The sequence below is a fragment of the Cheilinus undulatus genome, linkage group 9, assembly GCF_018320785.1.
Source record: "Cheilinus undulatus linkage group 9, ASM1832078v1, whole genome shotgun sequence".
Lineage (NCBI taxonomy): Eukaryota > Metazoa > Chordata > Actinopteri > Labriformes > Labridae > Cheilinus > Cheilinus undulatus.
In genome coordinates, this window is record NC_054873.1 from 12,976,764 (window position 1) to 13,001,444 (window position 24,681).

General features: G+C 38.8%; 1 protein-coding gene across 3 annotated transcripts in view; it reads left to right on the forward strand.

The window, feature by feature from the left end:
- Positions 1 to 24,681, forward strand: part of kitlga (kit ligand a) — a 53,650-nt gene that overhangs the window by 19,817 nt on the left and 9,152 nt on the right. For all 3 annotated transcript variants that reach the window (XM_041795835.1, XM_041795836.1, XM_041795837.1), the window contains exons 2-5: positions 17,424 to 17,534; positions 19,440 to 19,496; positions 19,900 to 20,052; positions 22,193 to 22,373. In XM_041795835.1, the coding sequence (XP_041651769.1) occupies positions 17,424 to 17,534; positions 19,440 to 19,496; positions 19,900 to 20,052; positions 22,193 to 22,373 (502 nt within the window). The remainder of the gene's footprint in view (positions 1 to 17,423; positions 17,535 to 19,439; positions 19,497 to 19,899; positions 20,053 to 22,192; positions 22,374 to 24,681) is intronic.

The window sequence follows — 24,681 nt, forward strand, 5'->3', positions numbered from 1 at the left end:
CATCATGCTATGGGCTTAATTGTTCTTTTTAACAAAACTATGGAGTGCCAGTTAGGCTTGCTTGGTAGAGCCATGCTCATGGGCTGAGGCTACAGTTCTTGACACAGTAGTTGTGGGATCAGTTCTATTTTTCCTGTCTCTCTTCAGCTGTCCTATGCAGTAAAGCTAAATCAAAATTATTTAAACTCTAATATTTGGATCTCTAACCATTGTAGATGCCAGAAATCACAGACATGATTTTGAATTTTTCAGTATGAAATAGTTCACACTGGCCATCATAAACTGCTCCACCATGCATCACAGCTCTTAGACTACCAATATCAGAGCTCGCCCATCATGCAGGGGGTATAGAAATTAAGTTGGTTGAATTCCATGAATGCACAGATGTTTGCACTAGCCTGGAACTAGCTTAGCCAAAGAAGTGCGAACCAGAATTACATTAACGATGCAGTTACATGAGGAGATGACAGGCTTTTAACCCTTAGAAATCCACGGGCTATTTTGCCATTTTGTTAATACTTAACTTTTGATGCTATAAACCAGTGTTTCCCAACCACTTGTCCTTGGAGCCCCCCCTACATGTACCTAAGAAAATCGTAGCTTCCACAGGACCCAAGAGAGAAGAAAAAGTGGTACACTGCTGCCAAAAATCAATATAGATTTTAACTGTTTCCCTGATAAAACCCTACTAAAAGGCATATGCATGCTATTCTTATCAAAAGACCTGTGTATAAACTACTTAACTACTTTGTCATGGTCTTAGTCAATAGTTGTAAATCTAATTTTGCAGCCTCAGAGCAGACAGCCTTGCACCTCCCTTAAGATCCTTAAGATCTTTGGCGCCCCACCTGGGGTCCCAAACCCCAGGTTGGGAAACAATGCTATTAACCAGTGGTTCCCAACCTTTTCCAACTCAGGGCCAACTTTTAAGTCTCAAAATTTTTCGCAGCACACCTCTGACCCCATAAATACGGAGGCCAAATAATGCGTTCTCAGAGTACTTTTTAAAATTGAAGATTGAACATAAAGGACTGAACTGAATACAGGAGAAACATGTTGGAAGCTCCACAGTCACTAACACAGCATCTGTAACATGTTGCAGCACCTTCAGTGTTACAGTTTTCAAGGAACTGTCCACACAGTAACCTCCCCCCCATGGCCCACAGGTTGGGAGGAACTGCTATAAACCACTTAGAAAATGTATTTTATTCTCATGATTGGTATCATTTTTTTCTGACAAACTAACTGTTTAGATATAGGACCTATATATATATATATATATATATATATATATATATATATATATTTTTTTTTTTTTTTTTTTTTTTTTTTTTTAAGAAATTAAAAAACTACTAAAATTATTCAAAATTTACCAGTGCTAGTCCTTTAAAGTCTGGCCCACTGTTCCCTGTGTGTAAAATTATTTTTTAATTCAAATTCAAATAATCATATTTCCTGTTTTACTCGGCCTGTTGACGTCATACAAAAAACGAAAGAGATCTTAAAAATGTCTGCACTAACCTTCAAGACTAAGTGATTGCAATAGCAAAAGTGGCACAAATAGCAGATAATGAAATAACAACAGAGGCAAATTTATTTGTAGTTCTAAACATATTTGTGTGTTTTTCTCACTTTTTCTCCCCCACAAAGTTATTCTTCTTTACAGCGTTCAATACAATTATGCAAATCAGATGATGACATCATTTAGCAACTTGTAGGACAGCCAATAGCTACTTTCCTTACAGAGGAGTTAGCACTGGCTCAGTTACACTTTATTAATTCCTGTAAGGGGACATTGAACTTTGAAACCCTGCCGTTGAAAATACTACACACACAAAGGCTGAAACACATGCACAACAGGATGCTATGAACACTCACTAATGGAAAGATGTCAGTGTGAGAAGCTGCTGCAACAAATGCACAAGTGACGGGGGGTTTGGGAACTTGGCGGCAATCAGGGAGAGAACTGGCAACTCTCCAGCTACCAGACAAATTTCCAGACTTGATCTGGCTGGGACTCAAGCCGGCGACCTTCCGCTTCCAAGTCCTTACACACTGAGCTACTGCAGCCCAAAGGATGTGCACTTCCTTTAAAGGAGTAAATCTCATGCATGCCTTCTGAAATTCTTGTTTCCGTTTGTTGTTTCATTGCTCTCTTAGCTGCATTTTTGGTGCATTTTCACCATTAACACCTCTCATAATCTACAGACCACTGAAGCTTACATTTCTTTGAGAAGCAAGCACATTTTATTAACGCTTTGTAAAAAATTCTTGTTAAATAAAGACTAAAGTGAGTTCCAACCCTATTTACAGTCAATAGTTTTGTTTGGTCTCTACAACATACGATTAATAAAAACAGAACACAGAAAGAAAACTGATGTCATATCGGATTAAATGAGCAAATTATTCGAATGTTGAATAAAGTTTTATTAGCTATAGCCATGTGCAGCAGCTTGCTTGTTAGCACCTCTGACACTCTGGGGATTTTGTGTTAGGGGTCCTGGGATGTCTTCCTCTACCTGTCCAGTCGGGCCTGTTTGCATAGTGTAACACAGACGCTCAAGACAATCCTAAAGACTTGCATATTCATTAATGTCAATCTTAAAGGTCACATATTATGCAAAATAAACTTTTTCAAGCTTTTCTGACAAAAATATGTGCCCCTGGCCTGTCCACAATCCCCCCAAGAATCAGAAACATCCATGCTGAAACAAGCCGTTCTCAGATTTCCCCCTCATGATGTCATGAAGGGCCCAGCCCCCAGGTTCAGTTGGCCCTCCTTGGAATAAGTTTCGCCTTCCCTTTCCTGATCCTCCTTTGAGCTGCCACCTGAGAGAAAGATCAGGAGAGTCCTATCCATTAAGCCACATCCATTTCCTGAGAGGGGCGGAGTCAGACAGCTCATCAACACTTAAAGCCACAGAAACAGCTCATTGTGAGCAGGGCTGAAAGAGAGGTTTTTAGACATTTTGGGATTTTTTTTAAGCAACAAACTACACAGGCATGTTTTAGAAACTTCTGAGATCAATATAAACATGGATTTGTTTCACATATCCATCTGGGAAAGCTTCAATACAATACAATAGAGTAGAATACAATACAAGAACTTTATTCATCCCCGAAGGGAAATTCAGTAGGAATTCCGTCTTTCCCTCATCAAGTTCATCAAATACACAATCCAACAACTCCAAAACGCTTTGTGGACAAGCTGTGACCTGCACATTCACCACACTAATATATAATAACATGTAATTAAATAACATTACAACACATGATGCAAATACTCTGAACTATTTCTTGAGTAAACCACTGGGCGGAGTGACACAGTGCAGCAGCCATGCCTGGAGTGTAGTTCCGGCTTTGCATTTAGCTTTAAAACATCTCCGTCTCATAATTTTCCATGATTATTTCATAGCGTGGTGAATGTGAAGGTCACAACTTGTCCACGAGAGTGTTTTGGACTTGTTGGATTGTGTATTTGATTAGTTTGATGAGGGAAAGATGGAATACCGTCTGCTAAAATTGAGTTGGCACAGCAGGTCCAAACTCGGCAACGGCCGATCTAAAAACAGCTTGCACCGACAACTGAAGGTAACGAACCTATTACGAAGACTATAGGAATTATGGCAATGGACAAATTTGCCAAAATGTTAAAGTATCCCTTTAAGGAAATATGAATATTTTTATGTGTTGACACTTTATGCCAGTCGAATGTTCAGCTCAAACGATGACAGACCGGCATCACTTCTGGTTGAAGAGCCTTCTTTTTTGATCTACTGCCCGGATGCAAACAAACACACTGAAGAGATAACATCGTACCCGCATGATTTAGCAGTATTTGATCTGCGTGACTGCTATAAAAATGTGTGAAGGCAGTGTTGTGTTTCAAAAACAGGCATATCGATTGGAGCACTGTGTACCCACATCCAGCTCAGAATGCGGATGAAGGTAGAGGACTGAAGGCTGGTTGTACCAACATCTGCCACATTTAGCAAATCACTTTGGCATGTTCCCCTGCTGACTGTTTTCATTAAAGGGTGCTGGTTTTTGACTGCTTTCTGAGGGTGTTTCTTACATTTGGACTATTTGGTTAGTCTGGTTGGAACTCTAATTTTCTCAGCTGAGATGCTGTTAGCCAAAACCAGTGCACCAGTGATTTATTCTGGGGCTCTTTATACCCTTTTTTATGGAGGGATAGTTGGAAAGAGGATAAAACAGTTGGGAAAAGCAGCCATGAGTCAAACTTAAACCAAGCTGCCCATATACATGAGGGATTACCTAAACCAGGTGTGGGCAACTGGTGGCCTGGGTGCCGCACGTAACCCTCCACTTCACTCAGTGCGGCCCCCCCAGTCATTTTTAAAAGACAATAAATTACAGGTTTTAAAAGGAAAAAAGGACAAAATCAATCATGAGAACAGAAACATTTCTCTATTAGTATTTCACTACTAATATAAAGTCAGTACATTTATTATTATTTATTTATTAATTTGATTTGAAACTTGTTTTAATTTCTTTTGATATATTAATTTTTTTCTGTACTTATTCTAATTTAACTTTCATACAAATTATTTTATTTTGTAAAAAATATAAACAAATTTATTAACTTCATTTATTTATTTTTGTCATTATTTATTTTTATTTGTTTATTTTAATTTTCTTTATTATTTCATTTTTGTTTTTTTTTTCTATTTCTTTGATTGATTTATTATTTTGTTATTTCCTCTCTCTTTTAGATTTTTTTGGCTGCAAATGTTTCTGCCAATGGTTTAATTTGCATCACTAAATGCACTTGTAAAAAATAAATAATATGCAACTAACATAAAAAGTAAATATCACATTCACTGCATTAACACAGCTAGAAGAATCATTTCTGTGTTTCTCAATAAATTAACAATTAACAATCAATAATATGCACTTGAGTTCAAGAACATAAATGCGGGCATAATAAATGATCATGAAAGCAACATTTTATTCCTTTTTTTAATTATTAGTAACGAAAAGGGTTTTAGTTACAAATATCTAACAATCTGTAACAATTCAGCCCTTTGACATTGGCAATAAAATTAAAGTGGCCCTCTTGGTAACAAAAATTGCCCATCCCTGACCTTAATGCTTGGCCATCTACACCCTTTGAGCATTTATTAGTTTGTTATTCAGTGGTTCATTTGCCAGTGTCCCCTGGGCTAAACTACTTTAAACTGTGGATGGGATGACCTTGAAAGAGGCTCAGGTGTTAGCCAGATAACCATTAAAGTGTCATCCTTCCTTATCACCCCTTTTTTTGTTCATCCTGCATTAAAAGCGTTTTAAAAAAGGAGCAGTTCTATCCAATCAGAGCCCAATTTTTAGGTATCTGCACTCTTGAATGCATTTCCGCGTGTTCATGGCTGCCAAGTTGAATTGTGGGAAACGGTGTATCAAATCCATCGGGGCACTGGTGGGTTTTTTTCAAGTAATGCATTGTTGTTTTCATAGACATATGCTTCCTTTGTCAGTGTATGAAGCTTTTCTATTCAATTTAAAATTTCAAAACCTTAGCAACCCTCCAAGAGTGTCTGCTCATCCAGTTTGATTGCCTCGTCTAATGCATCCTAATAGCCTGGCTGCTCTCCATTACCTTGAAGTGTATTTTGTTAGTGCCAGCACTACACCTCAGCAGACGGCAGCCTGAATGTTCTCCTATGCTAATTTGATTTACACTTGAAAGTTGGCGGGGATGGAGTTTCTGTAAGTCTAGTTTATGTTCTTTTAGTCGCTTTGTGTTTTCCATGTCGTTCTCAAAACACAACATATTTTATTGATGGTATTGGTGATAATGTTTTACTAAAGCTCAATTAAAACCTCCAAAATAGATTCATAAGGCATACTTGAACAGTGTCTGTATGGCTTGCCTGTGCTGTTTAGTGGGTCCCTGCTGCTTATTAGATGAGATGTTAAATACTGACATATGAATGTGACTGATTGTTAATAGAATGTTGTGAGAAAGCAAGATGATTTCTTTTGAGTTCACAGCATGAAACAGTACAGAATGTCGGCACAACATGACAGCCCTCTTTTAAAACGGTATTGCATTGCAGTTACTCATTAGGGAGATTTAAGGCAGGAAATTTGGGAAATTTTAAAACATTTATATGATTTTTATACAGTTTTTTGTTTCTTAAACCTCCACACAAAAATCTTACAAAGGGGGTTAAAAGAATCCCTCGTTCAATCCCGGCTTGGAACAAAGAAACAAAGAACATCTGGACACCAACAGCAGTCTGGTATTGTCTTTGTACAGCTTTTATGAGTCATCTGCCTTTTAATCCTCATTATGAAACATGAAAACTAATATCACATGGTAAAAATCTAAACAATGATCTCGACAAAAGATTAGGAGAAAATACTCATCTTGGACAAAACAAGCAGCATGTTGCTATGGCAGGCTAATGTCATGCAAGGCCCTGTGTTCAGCTTTTATGAGATTATGCGGTTAAGAGGGCCACAAGGCCGGCGGTCTGGAGAGCCTGTTCAACTAATGATGCCTCGGGTTCAAAGTGGCGCTGGAAAATGAGACGGGGAGGGGGGGGGTTAATCATCCGAAGCATCTATATGGTGAAGGAGAGCAGGCTCACAGGCCTCGAGAGACATAATGCACCTGACAATGACAGACAAGAGGGTTTTAAGTCTGGAGAGTGGACGAGCTCATTCGGCTGTTTGGAGAATAAAAGTGGTTGAATTGCCTTTGTTAAGGACCCAAAAACAGTGTTGTTTTCAGTGCTACACATGGAAATGGGGAACATTTTAAGTATATGAAATAATTTCATCATTCATGGTGATAAGGCCACTTAGAGCGTCTTTGGCAAACATTACAATGAATGAGCAGAAGTTATCTGGCTATTCTCAACACGGTCTTGTTCCTAATTGATATGCTTGGCCTGAGCTGTGTTGTTAGAAGTCAGTGTGCTTTTTGGAACATGTACCAACAAGATATATTTGTTTTTGCTTTGGAATTGTTTAGCTGAGATGTTTTCTCATCGATTAGCTGGTTGAAATAACACAGTGCATGATAAAACAAGAATTATGCTTCCATTTTGCTTTTTTGCTTAAAGTTATGCTTCTGTGGATGGCATTAAAGGGCAACGTCCACTCACTCACTTTATTAGGTACACCTCGGAAACTCATCATAACGCAAATATCTAATCAGCCAATGGCGTTGCATCTGCTGAAGGTCAAACCTTTTGAGCGTGCCATGGTTGGTGGTGGTCTGGCATGCTCTTGTGTTGTTTATGCCAAATGTTGGCTCTTCCTTTTGAATGTTGCTGCAGAAATCAACAAGGAATTTTGGCTCAAGGAACTGCAACTCACTGGATATTTTCTCCTTTTCTTTATAAATCCTAAAGCTTGTTGTGTGTGGAAAATCCCAGTAGATCAGCAGTTTGTGAAATACTCAGACCAGCCTGTCTGGTGCCAACATCAATGGCACATTCAAAGTCACTTAAATCCCCTTTCTGATACTTACTGAGGACTTCAGCACATGTTTACATGTTTTAATGCATGAGTACCCAAGGAATTAATGAGTGCATGATGATAAACCTTGAGGAAAACTTTTGAGTCAAGTCAATCCATCCATTTTCTGGAGTTGAGGGGGGCTGGAGTCTATCCCAACTGTCACTGCCCGAGAGGTACACCCTGGACAGGCCATATAGAGACAAACAACCAGGCACACTCACATCTACAGGTAATTTAGGGTCACCAATCAACCCTAACAAGCCTTTCTCTGGTAGTGGGAGGAAGTTGGAGTACCTGTGGAATACCTGGAGAGAACCCGGGCATTGCATGCATGGGGAGAACATGCAAACTCTGCATGGAAAGGCCCTCACTGGGAAGCACACCGGGACTAGGAATCTTCTTGCTGTGAGGCAACAAAGCTAACCTCTGTGCTGCCATGCAGCCCTTAGGTCAAGTCAGGGGCTTGTCAAAATCTTAAGGCATACCTCAAGATTGCCTCTGAGTGTCCTTCCTGTAAAAGTGTCCTGCTGTGAGTTCTATAGCTGAACAGGCTTATGACATGAAAAGCAAAGAGGACCAAGACAGAGAAGATTGACTACTGTAATGAAAGTCGACTTTATCCAGCCTATGATAAGCCATTTCCTGCAGCTCTGCATGCTGCTACCCCCCACTAGCTCTTCTTTTGGCTTTTTATGTTGATATCCTCATGTTATTTAAATATAATCCAATGACAGCATTTAAAACTGTGACTAAGCCTGCACTTAGCCTGTAGCTACAGCTGCCATATAGTAAAAGCCTCCAAAGAGGCTTTCAATGTTGGCCCAGACTGGATTTAGAAGGTATTCTGACCCTTCTTACTCAGTCAAAGTTGACTTTTTTTCCTGCTTTATCCAAGCTGCAGGCAGCGAGTCAATCGTAGATGAGCTACCAATGTTTGTCCAGAACATTTAAGTGTTTGTTAGCTCATGCCACTTGAGATAAGTTAACATTGACTTGGTCTCTCCATCGGAATTTGTTGCACGTTCAGTAAGATCACCTTTAACCCTAGGTGGAGTTGGCAGTGGTGTGAAGGGTGACTTCAGAGCGGCCAGCCACAATCAGCACTGCTGCTAATGTTAAACTGTGTGTTTTACGTGGCAGGAGAAAGTTTGACAAAGTCCAGGAGGCACAGTGTAGACGAATCAATGCTGTGATGGACAGATTCGTAAGGAGGTGCTAAGTCAGCAGAGGTTTTTGTGTAAAATCCATTATGGGAGGTCTACTAGAAGCCAATGAGACAGACAAAAAGACTACACATGAAAATTTGAGGCAAAAATGATAGTAATAACAAATTTTATCACCAGTCGTTGCATTATGTGGGGTGTATTAACAGCATTAAAAAAGAACATCAACCATACATTTGGCTGTAAAAGCAACAAGTAGAACATTTTCCTTCATTAATTTGGCCTTTCATGATGTCAAATGAATGAAAACTGGAAGGCTAGAGGGAGTTATGATCTTAATAAAGATATGTCCAACTCTAACTGCGCTTTCAAAATGTGATTCTTTATGATTTTCCCCAAGGTCAGCCTGCCTTTCAAATGTAATCAAAAGGCAAAGATAATTGTTTAAGAAAAGCAACTTGTCAACACCAAGAGCACCAGGGGGATTTAGTGTCACTTGCAGTGAAAACATGCAGCTCCTCAAATATCGGCCGCATTCTTCTGGTTTGTTTTTAATGGGCTGTGAATTCGTCTCATAAAGACCGCATAAATGACTGCCGACATCACTGTCACCACTCAACACATCACATCCTGCTGTGTATACTGCGGTGTTTACATGGCCTCTTCGTGTTCCCACAGAAAACCCCACGGGGGATGACCGTAAGGTTTAAGAGAAGAATGACAGCAAGCCATGGTGTTTGACGTGAAGGCATTAGCAGCCACCACCTAGTGATTCATCGTTTAAACAAACTTTGCAGAGATAAAACAGGGTAGTGTCGGAGAAAGTGCTGAGTGAAATTTCCATTCATTGGAAGCAGATTCAGTGAAAGTGTCTTTGAAGCTATTAAATCAACGTAAACAGTCAGGCCTGCTGCTTTGTCGCAGCTTGAAGGCAAATTTAAACAGCTCTGCTGCTGAATTAAGACAAACTCTGGGCTGATAGTATATCTGATAGTATCACACCACATGTTGGGACCACATGGACTCATTTTTCCTCAAGGCTTCCGTGCATTAGTCAGGCTTTCCAATGCAATTTACTTTAATATAGCACAGTTATCTGCTGCAGCAGAAAAGAGGCAGCCGGGATCAGAGGAAATTAAAGCAGATCGATGTGCTTGATCTCATTCAGTTAGTTGAGAGGGGAAAGAACATAGTATGGTTAGTGTGGAAAGTACAGACGATGTTTAAATTTGGGCATTCATTACCATGAGATTAGGGTCCAAAATTAACACAAACCTATTTCTTTTTTTTTTTTTTTTTAAGATAAATTTTTGGACTTTTATACCTTCATTTAGAGAGGAGGACAGCAGATCAAGTCAGAAATAGGTATGAGTAAGAGGGGCAAAGACATGTGGGAAAGAAGACCCAGGCCGGACTTGAACCGGGCCGCCAACTGACATGGAGCAAGGCCTAACAATTAAGCCATCAGCCCCACATACAACTTTTAATAATTGTATGCTGTTTCGTTGTTCTAGTTAAGCTACCATAAAAGGGCAGCACCTGGCCTCTATTGCATCTTCTTGCTCTCACAGGGAAAGTAAAGTCTCCTCTGGGTCTTTTAAATGTCTCATTATCTTTAAGAATGCTCAGTGGACCAGTCAAAAGTAACATGCACCTTCGATATGAAACATTTCACTTTTAAAAGCCTTTTTCCTGTCAGTAGCAAGTTATTTTTTTCCCATTGTTAAGCTAGTGTTGTCATTTTAAATCTACCAGGATTTCCTTATTTTCTGTTGAAATCAAAGCAGGCTTTAGTCTGAACAGGAAGTACTGTGCCATTAGCTTCAGACTGTACTAATTACAAAGTAAAAGAACAATGAAGAACAGATTCATGACCAAAGCTCTTTACTTAGTTGTCAAACTTAACTGGGTTTACTGGTGATCACTGGACTTGGATGAGTCATTTTGTACCTGCACTTCTGCAAACTTCATAATGTTGTCATCTTGTTGCCAAACAAACATTGCTTCATATTCTCAATACAGAGACAAAAAGCGACAATTTGCGCTCAGCCATCAAAATTCAGTAATTGAAAAAGCATTCCAAAGCCCTAGTTAAATGTATCTTTGGATTGTTTATGAGTTAAAATGTTATTTGGGATTATTTGTAGCTTTTCACTTTTGCCTGCAACTCAAATGTTTGGATGCCCTCAGTTGTCATACGTTTCATTTTACTCAGCTTTACTCCAGTGATGAATTCATTTCGGCTGATTCCTCAAGAACCTGGAACACTCATGCTTAAACTTTTTCTAGCACAAGGCTTGTTTTCTTGTGATAACAAGTACATTTACTAAGATCTAAAGCAAGGGTTGAAAATCAACGCAGTGACGTGGGGAAACAGAAGATGCTATCTTGGTTGGCACCAGATTAGCTCAGTTGGTGGCACGCACCTGTACACAGAGGCTATTGTCCTCGATGCTGGTGCGTGTTTTGATGCATGTCTTTCCACCACTCCCTCTCCCATATTTCAAGTCTATCTTCAGCTATCTTATCTTAATAAAGGCAAAAATGCACCAAAATAATATAAAAATAATAATAATAATAATAAAGAAAACAGGATGGTACGTTCCGAAAAACATTTGGAATGTTTTCATTACAAACAGAGTTAAACAGAGAGCTAACAGAGTTTGGGTGATTCATGTTGGTTTGGTCTGTTTGAATGCTTAAAATGGAGATTTTTGTTGTCACTGGTTTGGTTATTTTGTGTCTTCATTTTTATGCTTTGCTCTTGCTTTGAAAAAGGGCTTTACATATAAATTTATCATCATGAAACAAAAGAAATGATGCAGTCTACCTACTACTTCTATACCCTACATGTTGAGCTTTTTTTTCTTGGTGGTCTTATATTTGCTTCAGGTACATCATTTCTACTTCTTTAGCTCTAGATACAGAGAAAATACTTTCCAGTGAGATGGATCATTTGGCTCAAATCAGCAACATGAGCTGGCCTCCACCACTCTTACATAATTAAAAATCTTTAAGTCCCATACTTTTAAGAATACCTTCAACTAGTGTTGCACGGTACACCCAAATTTTCGGTAGTTTTTATTTTAAATGGTACGGTACCACTTGGTCACACATGGTTCTGGTTCATGTTACTGGTGGATATTAAACAGACTGGGAGAATTAAAGTTTTACATGAATCTTCCACCAGGTGGCAGTGTGAGCAAGATAGGCAGACAATGTCAACAGCGAACTAGACAGCTATCAGCTGCCTCCCTTCATCGATTCAGTTGCACCAGCTTCAGCCATGAGAGGAAGCCCCTTAGTAATACCTTCATGTGCACAGGTGAACAAAATGGGCTAACTCTACACGCTAAAAGTGCTAGCAAACAGAGTTGTCTACAACAAGTGAGCATAGAAGCTAGCTGGCTAACCCACTAGTAGGAAGATGATGGGTGTAGCGTTAGCAAATCTGTAGCACGTTGCTAACACCGCCACCTTGCAGCAGACCTGACAGGCTGACAGTAAACGTGAGATCTAAAATGACAAATTTACTACGCTAAAGTGATTAGGTGTCTCTAGGTGCTTTTAAAATGACTGAATAGCTAAATAGCTTACAGTAGAGCTACTAACTGAAATCAGGTATAAAAAATATCTTTAAAAATTAACTTTTTAAACTCTGAGTCTCCTAGTTTTGCTAAAGCACACAGTAGAAGAATAAATAAACAGAGTACCTAATAACTGATTATGGATAAAGAAGAGATATAGTAAATATGAATTAAATAACCAAAACTTTATTTAAATGTATGTTTTACACTTTAGGTTTTCCATAAACAATCTTTTCCACAATGTGAACATCCCCTATAAACATCCTGCTTCTGAGAGTTTCAAACTTGTATCGTTTCAGATTTCAGGTATTGTGATACTAAACTAGGCATTGGTATCAAAGTTAAAAATTTGGTAACGTGGCAACAAGAATTAAATGAATACATCAAACATTACAGGAAACCAACAGGTCAGGTGCCCAAACCATGAAACATTAAAATATCTGACACCAGAACTTCAAAAATTGGCTTTATTTAGAAAAAGTTTTTAAGTTGTCTGATAAAAATACACAGTTGAATAACTAAAATGATGGATGGTTTGCACACCTCTCTCCAAACACATCCTTTGATTTATGTACTATTTAATTTGATTCCCAGCTCACTTTTGGAGTATTATTTCATTCACTTAAATCTGTGAAGGTTCGTTGATTCTTCTAAGGACAAGCATACAGTTTTGCACTGCTGAACAACTTGTACAACAGTTTGAAAAATGTCTGCCCTACAGTGCGTGACCTGATGTACTGTAAGGTCTCTGATTTCATTTTTCTTGCACAAATGTGGTTCAGGACACGCAGAGGTTGCCGTGTTAATGATAAATTATGTCCACGTTTGGCCTCTTCTAATCTCTCTCCTCAGACTTTGCTTTCCTACCCTCCCTCACTGCTATGTAAAGATAAGTTATGAGTATCTGTAGAAGTAATTTAATAACATCCGATCTGCCCTTTACATGGAAGCTTTCCTTCGGCCTTTCCTGCCGCTGATGGATCATTGTTCCATTCTCTTCCTGTTGTGGTTCTTGTTTGACAAATATATAGCAACAGCAGGAACGTGGGTGTGGGCCTCAGAGATTTGCAAATGACAGACCTAAATCTCTATGAAAATGTTTCTTGGAGATGTAGGCGGCAGGAGTATGAATGCATAACTGTTGCTGCGAAACAGTGGGCATGGGACATCAAACCATTGCTTAAATAAACTATAGAACTCAATCCTGTTGTACTGGTTCAAGTGCTTTGAGATTAGACTTGGCTCAGCTGGCTATGATCTTTTTATCCCTCCCACTGAGTGCTTTTTGTGAAACACTCAAAGCTTTATTCACAAAAGTGAAGGTTCACTTTCAAGTTTAGGAATTGTTTTGGGTTGGGCTCTGATCCAACTAATCCCTGTTAATAGGAGAATTGTTAGTCCATTAAATAATACGGTCAGATTAACAAAGAGAATAGGTGAGGTTGGTCAGATGAATGGAAACTGTTAGGACAGTGCAGCCCCAGCTTGTCGAATGTCTACACCAAGTAGTTCCTCATATCCCAAATGACTCTCCAACATACCTTAAAGAGTTTCCTCATAAACACACAAAAGTATGCTTTGAATGTTCATTACCAAAAGGGATTATGTGTCATCGTTGCAAAGTTGTTGCAGAAAGATGACAAGGTGGTATGCATATGCATTTTTAATACTATTTCTTAATATGTTCATTGTTCACAGCCTTGTTTGTTTGCAGAGCAGTCGTCTTCCTTGCCCCTTGTTGGTGCAATGCTTTCCTTGTTGGCGCTTTGCCTTGACCAACTGTCAGTCAGCAAAAGGGCCTGAAACCAAAGGCAGGAAGTCGTCCACGTGTTCGCACTATTTTGTCCTCATGCACGTGGGTTTCTGCTCTGTTGTAGTGGTCCAGAGTTCCACGGGGCAAACAGCCACATTGTCTGAGGAACTACTCCAGTTAAGGGTCAACCTAAGATGTGTCACCGACAAACTCTGTCTTTGATAACAAAGCAATGCTTTACACAGGCTTGGTATCTAATGGTTAACCCAAAAAACATCAGAAAACATGACTCCACAACATCCAGGTCACGATTCTGTTATTAAAATGAAATCCAACCGTCAGAACAGTTGTTCCTCATCTTGTGTAAACACGTGATGATATTTGATAGTTGTAGAACAATGCCTGCAAGTCACAACAACATCGGCTGCTCCAACACGACATTCGCTAAACTGGAGTTTACATTTCTCACGGCAGTAAGAGTCGGCAGAGCTCCAGCTGCACGTCAGCAGCCGAAGGCAGCTCACTGGTGGTCTGAAATGTGCAGGTCTGACCAGTTAAAGCTGCCGGTGTGTCCATTTCAAGTTGCTCCTGTGATCTTTATGAAAGGATCTGTATATTTGCATTGGCTTTGATTTCTATTTGAAGTCATTTACACACTAATCTATTAAGTCTTTCTTTTTCCAAAGGTCTTAAGCTGCATGGCTGATTGATTACAACTGACTGAAAAAATTCCACAGACTAATATACTTAATAAGGACTTCTGACTCCATTCAGTCAATTCAGTCTCTTGCATTCCCACTTTTTCTGCCTCACTTTTCTCAGCTCATTATATTTTGACAATGGGAAAGTTGTGGTGTAACTTTTAAAATGAGCAGCAATTGAATACCATTAGGATGATTAAGTTTAAGAGTAATTATAATGTGCATTCCAGCTACGTGGCCACAAATGTAACAGTGAGTCAATAACCCCACAAAATATTCCTTATGACTTAATTAGTGCTGCTTTTGCTGCATGCTCAAAAAAGCATGAAACTAATTTAGCTTTCAATTGTTTGATTGCTGTGGGAAAGGAACATTTAGAAAATGAGTTTGCTTTACAACCACGGCCCTGATGGCAGCATAGAAAGTGTCAGCTAGAAGCCAAAATACTCTCTGCTTTATGGAGAGTTTGTTGACAGCAGTTGTAACACATTTGGGATTAACTTGATATCCCGAGGTAATGTGTTCCAGTGACGACGGCCCTTTATAGAGAAAGCTGCTAACCAAATGTGCTTTTGCATTTAGTTTATGTGCCCGCATGTGTTTCTCATGTGATCAGTCTTTTTACCACAACACCACACTCTCTGAGACAGAAGTGACCCTGATTTGGGGGTCCATCTTCAACCAACAACAACAACCAACAATACTGATTAACACTCTATTAACACTCTCGCCATAGTGAAGTGATAGGTGATAGTCAGGTGTGATATCTTTTACAACGTGCCCTTGTCAGATACTGCTCTATGTCTTCTTCAGTAACAATTAGCTGGGTCACAGGAAAGTGCTCATGATTTTATTGTTGGCTGCTCCTTGAAGGTGCTGTAAAATGACTGTAAAGTCTCACTGATATGCACAACTCAAAGAGCTGCTCTAAACTCGTGGTTTTAATGTGATAACTGGTTGGCAAAGTTGGTGTAACTCAGCCAAGTCTTTGGGGGTCAAAGAATTGAACGGACACGTCGCTGAATTACAATGTCATGTAAAAAATCATATGACTGTTACGGATTATTTATTAGCATTGATATAAACTGAAAACAACACTGAATGTATCAATAGGGGTGTAATCAGAGATGTGAAGTTGAAAAGCCCAAAGATGGCCATCCCTACACTGGAAATGCTATCTGCTCCATAAGCTTTAAGCCTTTTGGTAAACAGCTACAATGCACTACCTGCCAGTTAACATAACCATGCTCCTCCTAGTGCATAACTCTTGGCCTGAATAAGATGCATGCAAAGTCATAAACTAGAAGCACTGCCTGACAGTTAAATACCTCTGAGAGGTATGGAGTAGGCAGAACATGCAGGTGCAATAGTAGGTCAAGATTAAGGGCTAGGATGGTTTTAGATCTTTGCGTGTTCAGTTTCTTGGTATCACAATAAAAAGCAAGGGTGCATGCATGAGGTCAAATCACTTTCACTTTGGACCAAAAATCTAATCAGTTAGAGTAGGCATTAGTGAATACTTTGAAGAAAAAAATCCCTCCAATTGTTCTAGAGATATTGCAATCAAAAGCAAGAAATTCCAATGAGGCCAGGTGACCTTTGACCCTAGCACAATATCTTCCAAGTTCTATTCAGTTCATTCTTGAGTCAGAGTGGACATTAATGCACATTTTGAAGAAAATCCTTCCAGTTGTTCCAGCGATATTGCAATCAATAGCAAGGGTTGACCATAAAGCTCATTGACCTATGACCTTAGCACAATAGCTTTCAAATCCTTATCAGTTCATCCTTCAGTCAAAGTGGGCATAGGTGCACATTTTGAAGAAAATCCCTCCAGTTGTCCAGAGATATTGGCTTAAAAAGCAAGGAATTCAAATGAGGCCCAGTGATCTATGACCCTAGCACAATATCTTCCAAATTATAAACAGTTTAGTCAGAGTGGACATTAGTGCAAAGTTTGAAGAAAATCTCTTTAACTGTTCAGGAGATACTGTAATCAAAAGCAAGGGTTGACTATAAGGCCCAGTGACCTAATCATATGACCAAAATTGAGTCAGCTCGGCTTCAGTGCACTTTCAACGAACTCCCTCAAATTGTTCTAGAAAAATTGCATTCAATAGCAAGGGTTGCACATGAGGCCCAGTGACCTATGACCCTAGCACAATAGCTCCCGGAATCGAATCAGTACACCATTCAGTCAGAGTGGACATCAGTGCAAAGTCTTAAGAAAATTCCTCAAATTATTCTTAAGATATTTAATTCACAGCAAGGGATAGACATGAGGCCAATTAACTTTGACCTATGACCTTAAAAGGCTAGTCAACTTATCTTTGAGTCAGAGTGGACATCAAATAGTTCCTGAGATATTGGGTTCAGTAGCAAGGGATGCACATGAGGCCCAGTGACCTATGACCCTAGCACAATAGTCTCCAAAATCGAATCTTTGCAGATAACCTTTCAGTGTTATTAGCATGAATATTCGACCTTTGTGCAGTTTAACCCAATAAAGGCCTCATTATGCAGTATCATTTCCCATAATGCAAATTTTAGGGGCTTTTGAGCCAGATTCAAGTGGGCACCCAAGCCTTGTGTGCTACTATATCGCCGGATTGTATCACTGGAATTTGTCACTTGTTCAATAATCATTTTTTTGTGAATGATCATCTATGTATCAGATGAATTTGTGTCATGACTAACTGCTGTGTTTTTCTCTTCTGACCTACAGATTTGGATACGCATTTGTGTCCATTTACTGCTGTTCATCACGCTTGGGGTACATTCAAGTAAATTTGACGTCAACCCAGTGACAGATGACATCTCTAAACTCTCGATTTTGGTAAGGATAACTTAAAATCAGTGCAAAGATCTTAAGCCATAACATCATGTTTATGATGGATTACTTCCCAGTGTAAATCTATCATACATTAGTTACAGTTCTTTTTATGGGCTGTGAAGATTGAGTTTTCAAAGGATACTGTCTTTACTCTGCCCGTTGAATGAGGCTCTGTCATTATATTCATTTTCATGGATTTGCAGAAAAAGCAGTCATGTTTATAAGCACCATCAAGTTCAGAATTTGTAATGGCAATGCATTTTTTCCCATTTCTGACTCAATGTGGATATGTGGGTATAACTGTGTATACATTTGCAAACTGCTATATTAACACAGTTGGTAAACGCTGAGGTTAGAGCTTAAAATAATTCTGGTATTTTAAACACTGACCCTGCTTTTGTTGAAAATATATACTGGTCTTGTTAAGTACAAAACATTTAAATTTGGCTGTAATGGGTACGGTGTAATTCTTGGGACAAGAAGGTTTGCCCACTGACAGCCTGTAATCTTAAGAGAAGTATCAAACTAGAATATAGAAAGGACAACTACAGAGACAGATTTAGCTCAAGAGGCTGTTGAAACCATAAAAATGAGATACATCACTTCTCAACATAGCCACTCAGCTCCTTTGAATAAAACTGTTACATAACCTCCCAGATAATGGGAGTTGTTTGTCTCCTACTGCCTCACTGGGTTATTTTGTGTTAATGTATTTGCTTTGAAAACGTTTTAAAATGTCACGCTCAAACAAAACCACAAAGAAACAAAGCTGTTTAAGACAGTAGTATTTAGTTGAATTTGCTTAACAGACAAACATGCAATAAACATTGTTCGTATGTCAAATAAAAAGTAGATGCAATGCGCTCAGGCTTCTCATCATGGCTTATTTGATAGACGAGTATCTCCCGTGTCCTACGAGGCAAACTACTGCTTTTGTCAATAGAGTTCAACAACAATCAAGAGCACAATGATATGGTCATATCTTGCAAGTCCTTGTGGAGTGTGATAGATGCAGTCATCCCGTAGAGGAAAATAATCAATTCTTTATCTTGCTATGTAGCAAAACACAGACTTTAAACTCTGATGGCAATGCTAACAGGTGTCATTTCTTACATCAAAGCTAAACTAGTAAACTGATAAAGACCGGTAACAGTAATAGATTTAAGAGAATAAGATCCAGCTGTTGTTCATATCAGGGGTTCTCACATGTTTTGACGTGGAAATTTGCACAACCATGCAACTATACAGCAGACTTGTAATGCTGCACATTTAAGAGCTGCTTTTGCATCAATATGAATGTGGCTTGCCTTGAGATTCTGGCTTGATCTTTGTTGTGCCTTGGCCACAAAAAAAATCTTAAAACTACTGGACTATATGTTATAAAAGACTGATCAAATAACCCCCTTTTGCTTACATAATATCAATTAATCCAACATTCATGGTAGCCCTGAAACAACCAAACACAATTTGCATGAGGTGAACATATTATTCAAGTGAAGTGCCTTTCCTTTAGAATTCTGCCCCAAAAACTGTTGATAAGGCCAACAACAGGGGACAAGATTTGCTTCTGGTAGCCACAGTTCCTAAAAGATTTGTATTTCAGAACACCAAACAGTAGCTCATCTCTTTTCTGGGTATTTCCATTGATGCCAACTGTATCTGTATTCACATTTTAGAACATTATGAGACTCTTGGTGGTAAAAAGTATTTTGATCCTTTGATGGAATGCATTTGCCTGCAGTGATTACAGCCATCCAAAGGAATTCATGCAAGTTTTCATGACTGTAACGCCAAAATATTCACCCCAAAATGTACTGCTTAAAGTAGGTCCCAAAGTATTGCTAGTATATTTGTGAGGACTGAATGTGAATTGGCTGCAATTACATGTGTTTTTCTCTTTTTTTACAGAGACAAAATATTCCTAAAGATTACAAAATTCCTGTACATTACGTTTCAAAAGAAGAGGTAAGATATTTTAAGGAAAATTGAAAACTTTCTTTTAACTTGTGACTTTTTGTTCTCAAATCCAGAGCAGATTAGTGTGAAATTAAGGGAATTTACACAGTCTGTGTTTTTCAGTAGAACTGATCAGATCTTTATACTGTTGCTCACACTAGCTCATATCTTGCATGTGTTTATCAGGAAAAAGTCATTAAAATGACTCGGCTACACCTTCTCGTCGAACTTTGGCTGACCCTAGCTCTATTGTGCAGTTTAAATGTAATCTTGCAGTCCTAAGTGTGAGAGTAATATCTTAAAAATGTGTCTTGTTAACTCTTTTCTGTCTTATAAGCATGCTGTTTACATCATCCTACATAATGACCTAGTGTTCATTTATGTTATATCTCTGCTCTTTCTCTCCTTCTAGGGTGGGATGTGTTGGGTAAAATTAAATGTCTTCTACTTGGAGGAGAGTTTACAAGATTTAGCACATAAGTTTGGAAACATTTCATCCAACAGAAAAGATATTAGTATATTCATCCAAATGCTCCAAGAACTGCGGCTCAACTTGGGGTCCTTGGTAAGTTTTCAGCTCAGCTAACCCACTGAATGTCTACAATTACAGAAAGCATAATGCTTGTTTTTGTTGAAGACCACCTCTTCAAAGGGACTCGGGCATTGTGCCCAGGTTCTATACACCTTTTAGACTAAATCTAGACTTTGAGATCAAGTGTTTTTGTATCCAGTCCTGGCCCCTGATGTGAAACCAACCTAATGCCCTATTCACATGGGACTAGTATTACCTAGGGACCTCTGATCATTTGTAATAACCACACAGGACATCTGTGTTTTTAATCCTGTATGAGCTGACCATGTCAGTTATTTGCTGAGTTTAATTTCCAGGGCAAATTACCAACCATATTTCAGTACATATCCTGTACAAATCGGCATTTTTGTTTTTTCTTTTACTATCCATGTGGCTTTCCTCTGATCGAAAAAATAATAAAGGCAACATAGGAGATTGTTAACTAAGTTTTGACACATATAAGCTATGTTATTAATAGTGCTTCTCTCTCTTAGGTGTAGAAATGGCTTTACTTATTATTTTAACTCATTTATTTTAACTCTTCTGCCCAAAATCTGCTATCTTCATATGCACAGCTGCTCTGCTTCCCACAGTTTTTCTTTACAAATCCCTGATCTTAAATCAGTGTCATTCAACCGTACGTTGCATCGAATGAGTCACTTAACATTCAATGGTTGGGCTGCTTACGCGGAGATTGTTCACTAGTTTATTAGTCATAGACAGCTTGCTACAGATCTAGAAAATGTCGAAAATATATATAGAGAGAGGGGAAAAAACACTTCTTTGTTGTCTATTGTAAAACTCTGGTCGACAGCATGTATAGAACACATGAGGAATGTACCATTATGTGCACAGGAAACGTCACCTGCAGAAGGTGATGTGCACAACATTGCATTTTTTTGTATGAATTATAGAAATGAAACTCAACTGTGCATTTTCATTGCTGCAGCCAAGCAGCATCCCTGTTTTCCTTCAGAAATGTATGCCAACTTCAGGACATTACAGTTTTCACTTATCCCATCTGAATGCGCCACAGCAAACACAGATGTAAGGGGGTAATTCACAAATGATCAGAGAGCAACAGGTAATTCTTGCTCTCTGCAAATAGTACTTAATGCCCTATTCGTACGGGACTTCTGGTGATCTGAGAATGAACCCCTGATGTCTGTGTTTGGTTTGGTGCAGGAGGCTGCATGACTGCAGCGTTATTAATGCATAGTGAATTTTTATTTCCAAAACTAATACAAAAAAGTAAAAGACAACATTATGCACATCATGTTTTGCAGGTGACGTTTCCTTCATGCCTTCTATGCATCCTGTTAACCTCATTGATAGATATGAACCTCTCATGTTACTTTTAACAGTCTTTGTGCAGTTGATGCTGTGAATATTATTCTGCTCTCTATTCCTTTCGGAGCGTTATGCATCCACAACCCTCCTCTCAGATCAGCTGTTGCAGCCTCATCACTGAACGTTGAGCTACAAAGAGCAGAGCTGTGCATACAAAGAGAGCAGCAGTGTCCGTACGCACATTTTGACACGAGTTAAAATAAAAACAGTTCAGTAAAATATGGCCATTTTTACACGCGCTGAAATTAACTGAAAGGGAAGCACTTTTTAAAACCCATATGTATCAAAACCTTGCTAACAATGTACTGTGAAGCCTCTAGTATTTTTTTGACTGAAAAAGGTGCAGGAACAGCTTCATGGCTGTATGGAAAACATAATTACCACCCGTAATTACAGCGATGCCAATTCATACGGGATTAGGATTAACCGTTGGCCTGTGTGTGCTAAAGGTAGGTAATTTGTCCTGGAATTTTTACACTGCGAATTACAGACATGGTCGATTCACACGGGATTAAAAACAACCGTGAGATTATTACAATTTACAGGAGGTCCCGAGGTAATACTAATGCCACACTATTTCAAACTACAAAAAGCTGAATTTCAAAACCTTTCCTCCTCAGCACACGGCCAGCATGTGCTGAGGAGGGTTTCATCTTACCAACATCTTGCTGTAACTGTGTCACTGTTTCCTGTAGTGACTTACAGCTCTAACAGAAAGTTAATCATTAAACCCATCTTCTTACAGAAAACAATAACTTCCTTGAACCGTTTGTGTTTTTCACAGGAGCCCATCATGTATGACTTTGAGTGCCACTACAGGGAAGAGAGGTGGCAGACAGCACGGTACTTTGACTTTGTCAAAGATTTCCTTCTAGCTGCACAGAATAGAGAAGACTCAGATGACTGTGAGCCTCCTACCTGTCCCACCACACCGCACACAGAAACTACAGAAGCATATTTAACAGGTGAATACTTAATTGTACTGTAAAAATGTGGCTTGCTTTTCAAAGAAGGTTGTACTTTGGTAACTTGGCCTGCTGGTGGAACTACTGGCAATAAATCCATAGTAGTCACTTCTAGTGCTGTTCTGTTTGTTTGGCCAGAAGACTGTTCAGCATGAATCTGGTTCTGCTTGAGGCCTCTTGAAAGGAAGTTTTTCTTTGCCACTGATACTTTGCAAGCTTTATGTGTATGTTGGATTATTGTGGGACTAAAAAATATATAATAGAATAAAATCACCAAGAGTTAATCTCAGTACAGTCTATCTTTTAGCAGATGTCACAACAGCCAGTTACATGCTGTTGTTTTGTTCATTGTGAGATAAATTTGCCAAATCTATTGGCCACAGTGGCCTGTGGATCGTTTTAAGCAGTGGTTCTCAACTGGTCCGGTCCAGGACCGTCCAGCCTGTCTTACGCCAGATCGCAACCCAAGCTGCCAAAAAAATTCAAAAATGTGTTTAGTTAGTTGAATATGTTGCAGTTTGGAGCATGCATTTACCAAAACACCTGATATAAAAAAGAAAAGGGACAAAAAAGACAAATTTTATACCCTCTTTCCCCATCATCATGTGCCAATTTCTGCCAATTTTCCAGAGAACTTGTGATATTACTGCGTTATCATGGGAAATGTGCCATTTATTGCAAGAAGAGGAGATAAGTTAGAACAGACTTCATCTCTTCTCTGGCACAGAGCCAGGCAGCTCTGATCATAAGGTCAACATAAGGTCAGGGCAGGCTAATTGCCGGAATGCTTGTCTATATTTTACTCGAACCAGATGCAGCAGGAACAAACATCTTCCCTGCTGTAGGTGTGTTTTAAATCATATTTAAGTTGTCTTCAGTCCTGGATGATTAAAAGAAGCAGACTGTGGCTGTCTCTCTACAAGCAGAAACAGTTTAATCCAGGGGTTCCCAACCTTTTTAGCCCATGACCCCCAAAATAAAGATGCCACACACCGGGGACCCCCGATGTACCTGAAGGTGGTTGAACACAGCCACGCACATTAAAGAATAGTCATGTGCAGACAAGGCGGCCCATAAGGGGGGATAAATGAGCGAACTGTGATATCTATACTTTATATTTACCTGAAAAATAACCCCTCTTATCAAAGAAACAAATATCGTTTTTAATCATATGTATAGTAAACAGCCGTCTTAAAAATGTAAATCCCTTTTGTTGAAAAAAATAATTCAAATGGGTTAAAAATTGCAAAATTCCGTTAATAATGGTAAAAAAAAATGGTGGAAAAGGAGTTGACATTGGATTTTAAAAGTAATAGAAATGGTTTAGAAGTGGCAAAAATGAGATTAATTTTTTTTTAAAAAAGCAAAAATGGGCAGTAAAAGGGAGTTAAAAAGTGACTGAAAAGGCTTCAAATGGGCAAAAATGGGTAGAAATGTGGTGAAATTGGATAAAAAATTGAAATAAAATGGCAAAAAAGTGTTAACTGAGAAAAGAAAAGGGCAGATATTAGCAGAAATTGGTCAAACTGGCAAAAATGGGCATATGAGATAGTGATATGTGGTTAAAATGGAAAAACTGTGCATAAAAAGTAGCAAAATGGTGTTAGAAATGCTAATAATGGGTCAACAGAGGCAACATTAGGCTTATGTGGCAAGAAATGGTTTAGAAGTGGCAAAAACAGGAATAAAAAAGTGGTGAAAAAGATTTTAAATGGGCAGAAATTGGTGTTAACTGGCAAAAATGTGTTAAAATTGGTGGGGAAAAATGATAAAAATTGGTTAAAATTTGAATAAATTTGTGTAAAGTGGCAAAAGCGTAATTAAAAAAAAAATCTTAGTTTTTTGTAGGGAATCTGGAAGCCCCTCTCAGTGTCTCGCAACCCCGAAGGGGGTCCCAACCCCAAGGTTGAGAACCACTGGTTTAATCCCTCATGTCTGTTAGCAAAGCAATGCTAAAGTTTATTTAAGTATCCGATGATAGACACGGTCTTTTCCTGCTTTAATCTGCCAAGATTAAAACTGCCAATACAAAGCTTCATTGAGGACTTTTATTTTGAAGAGCAACTGAAGGAGTTTGGGTGTTTTCAGCAGCAGCTTAACAACAAAGAAACTTCACATAACTCCAAAAATGAGACTTTTAAGCTCTAAACTGTCTCTGTCATGACACAGACAGCTGGCAGGTCCAGCTAGAGATGTTTGATTCCTCCATTCAGATTATAGCTTTTTTTTTTTTTTTTTTTTTTTTTTTTAATTTGAAAAGATTGTATGTCTCATGAGTGGGCGTGGCTTCAGCTCATTCAACTGGCAT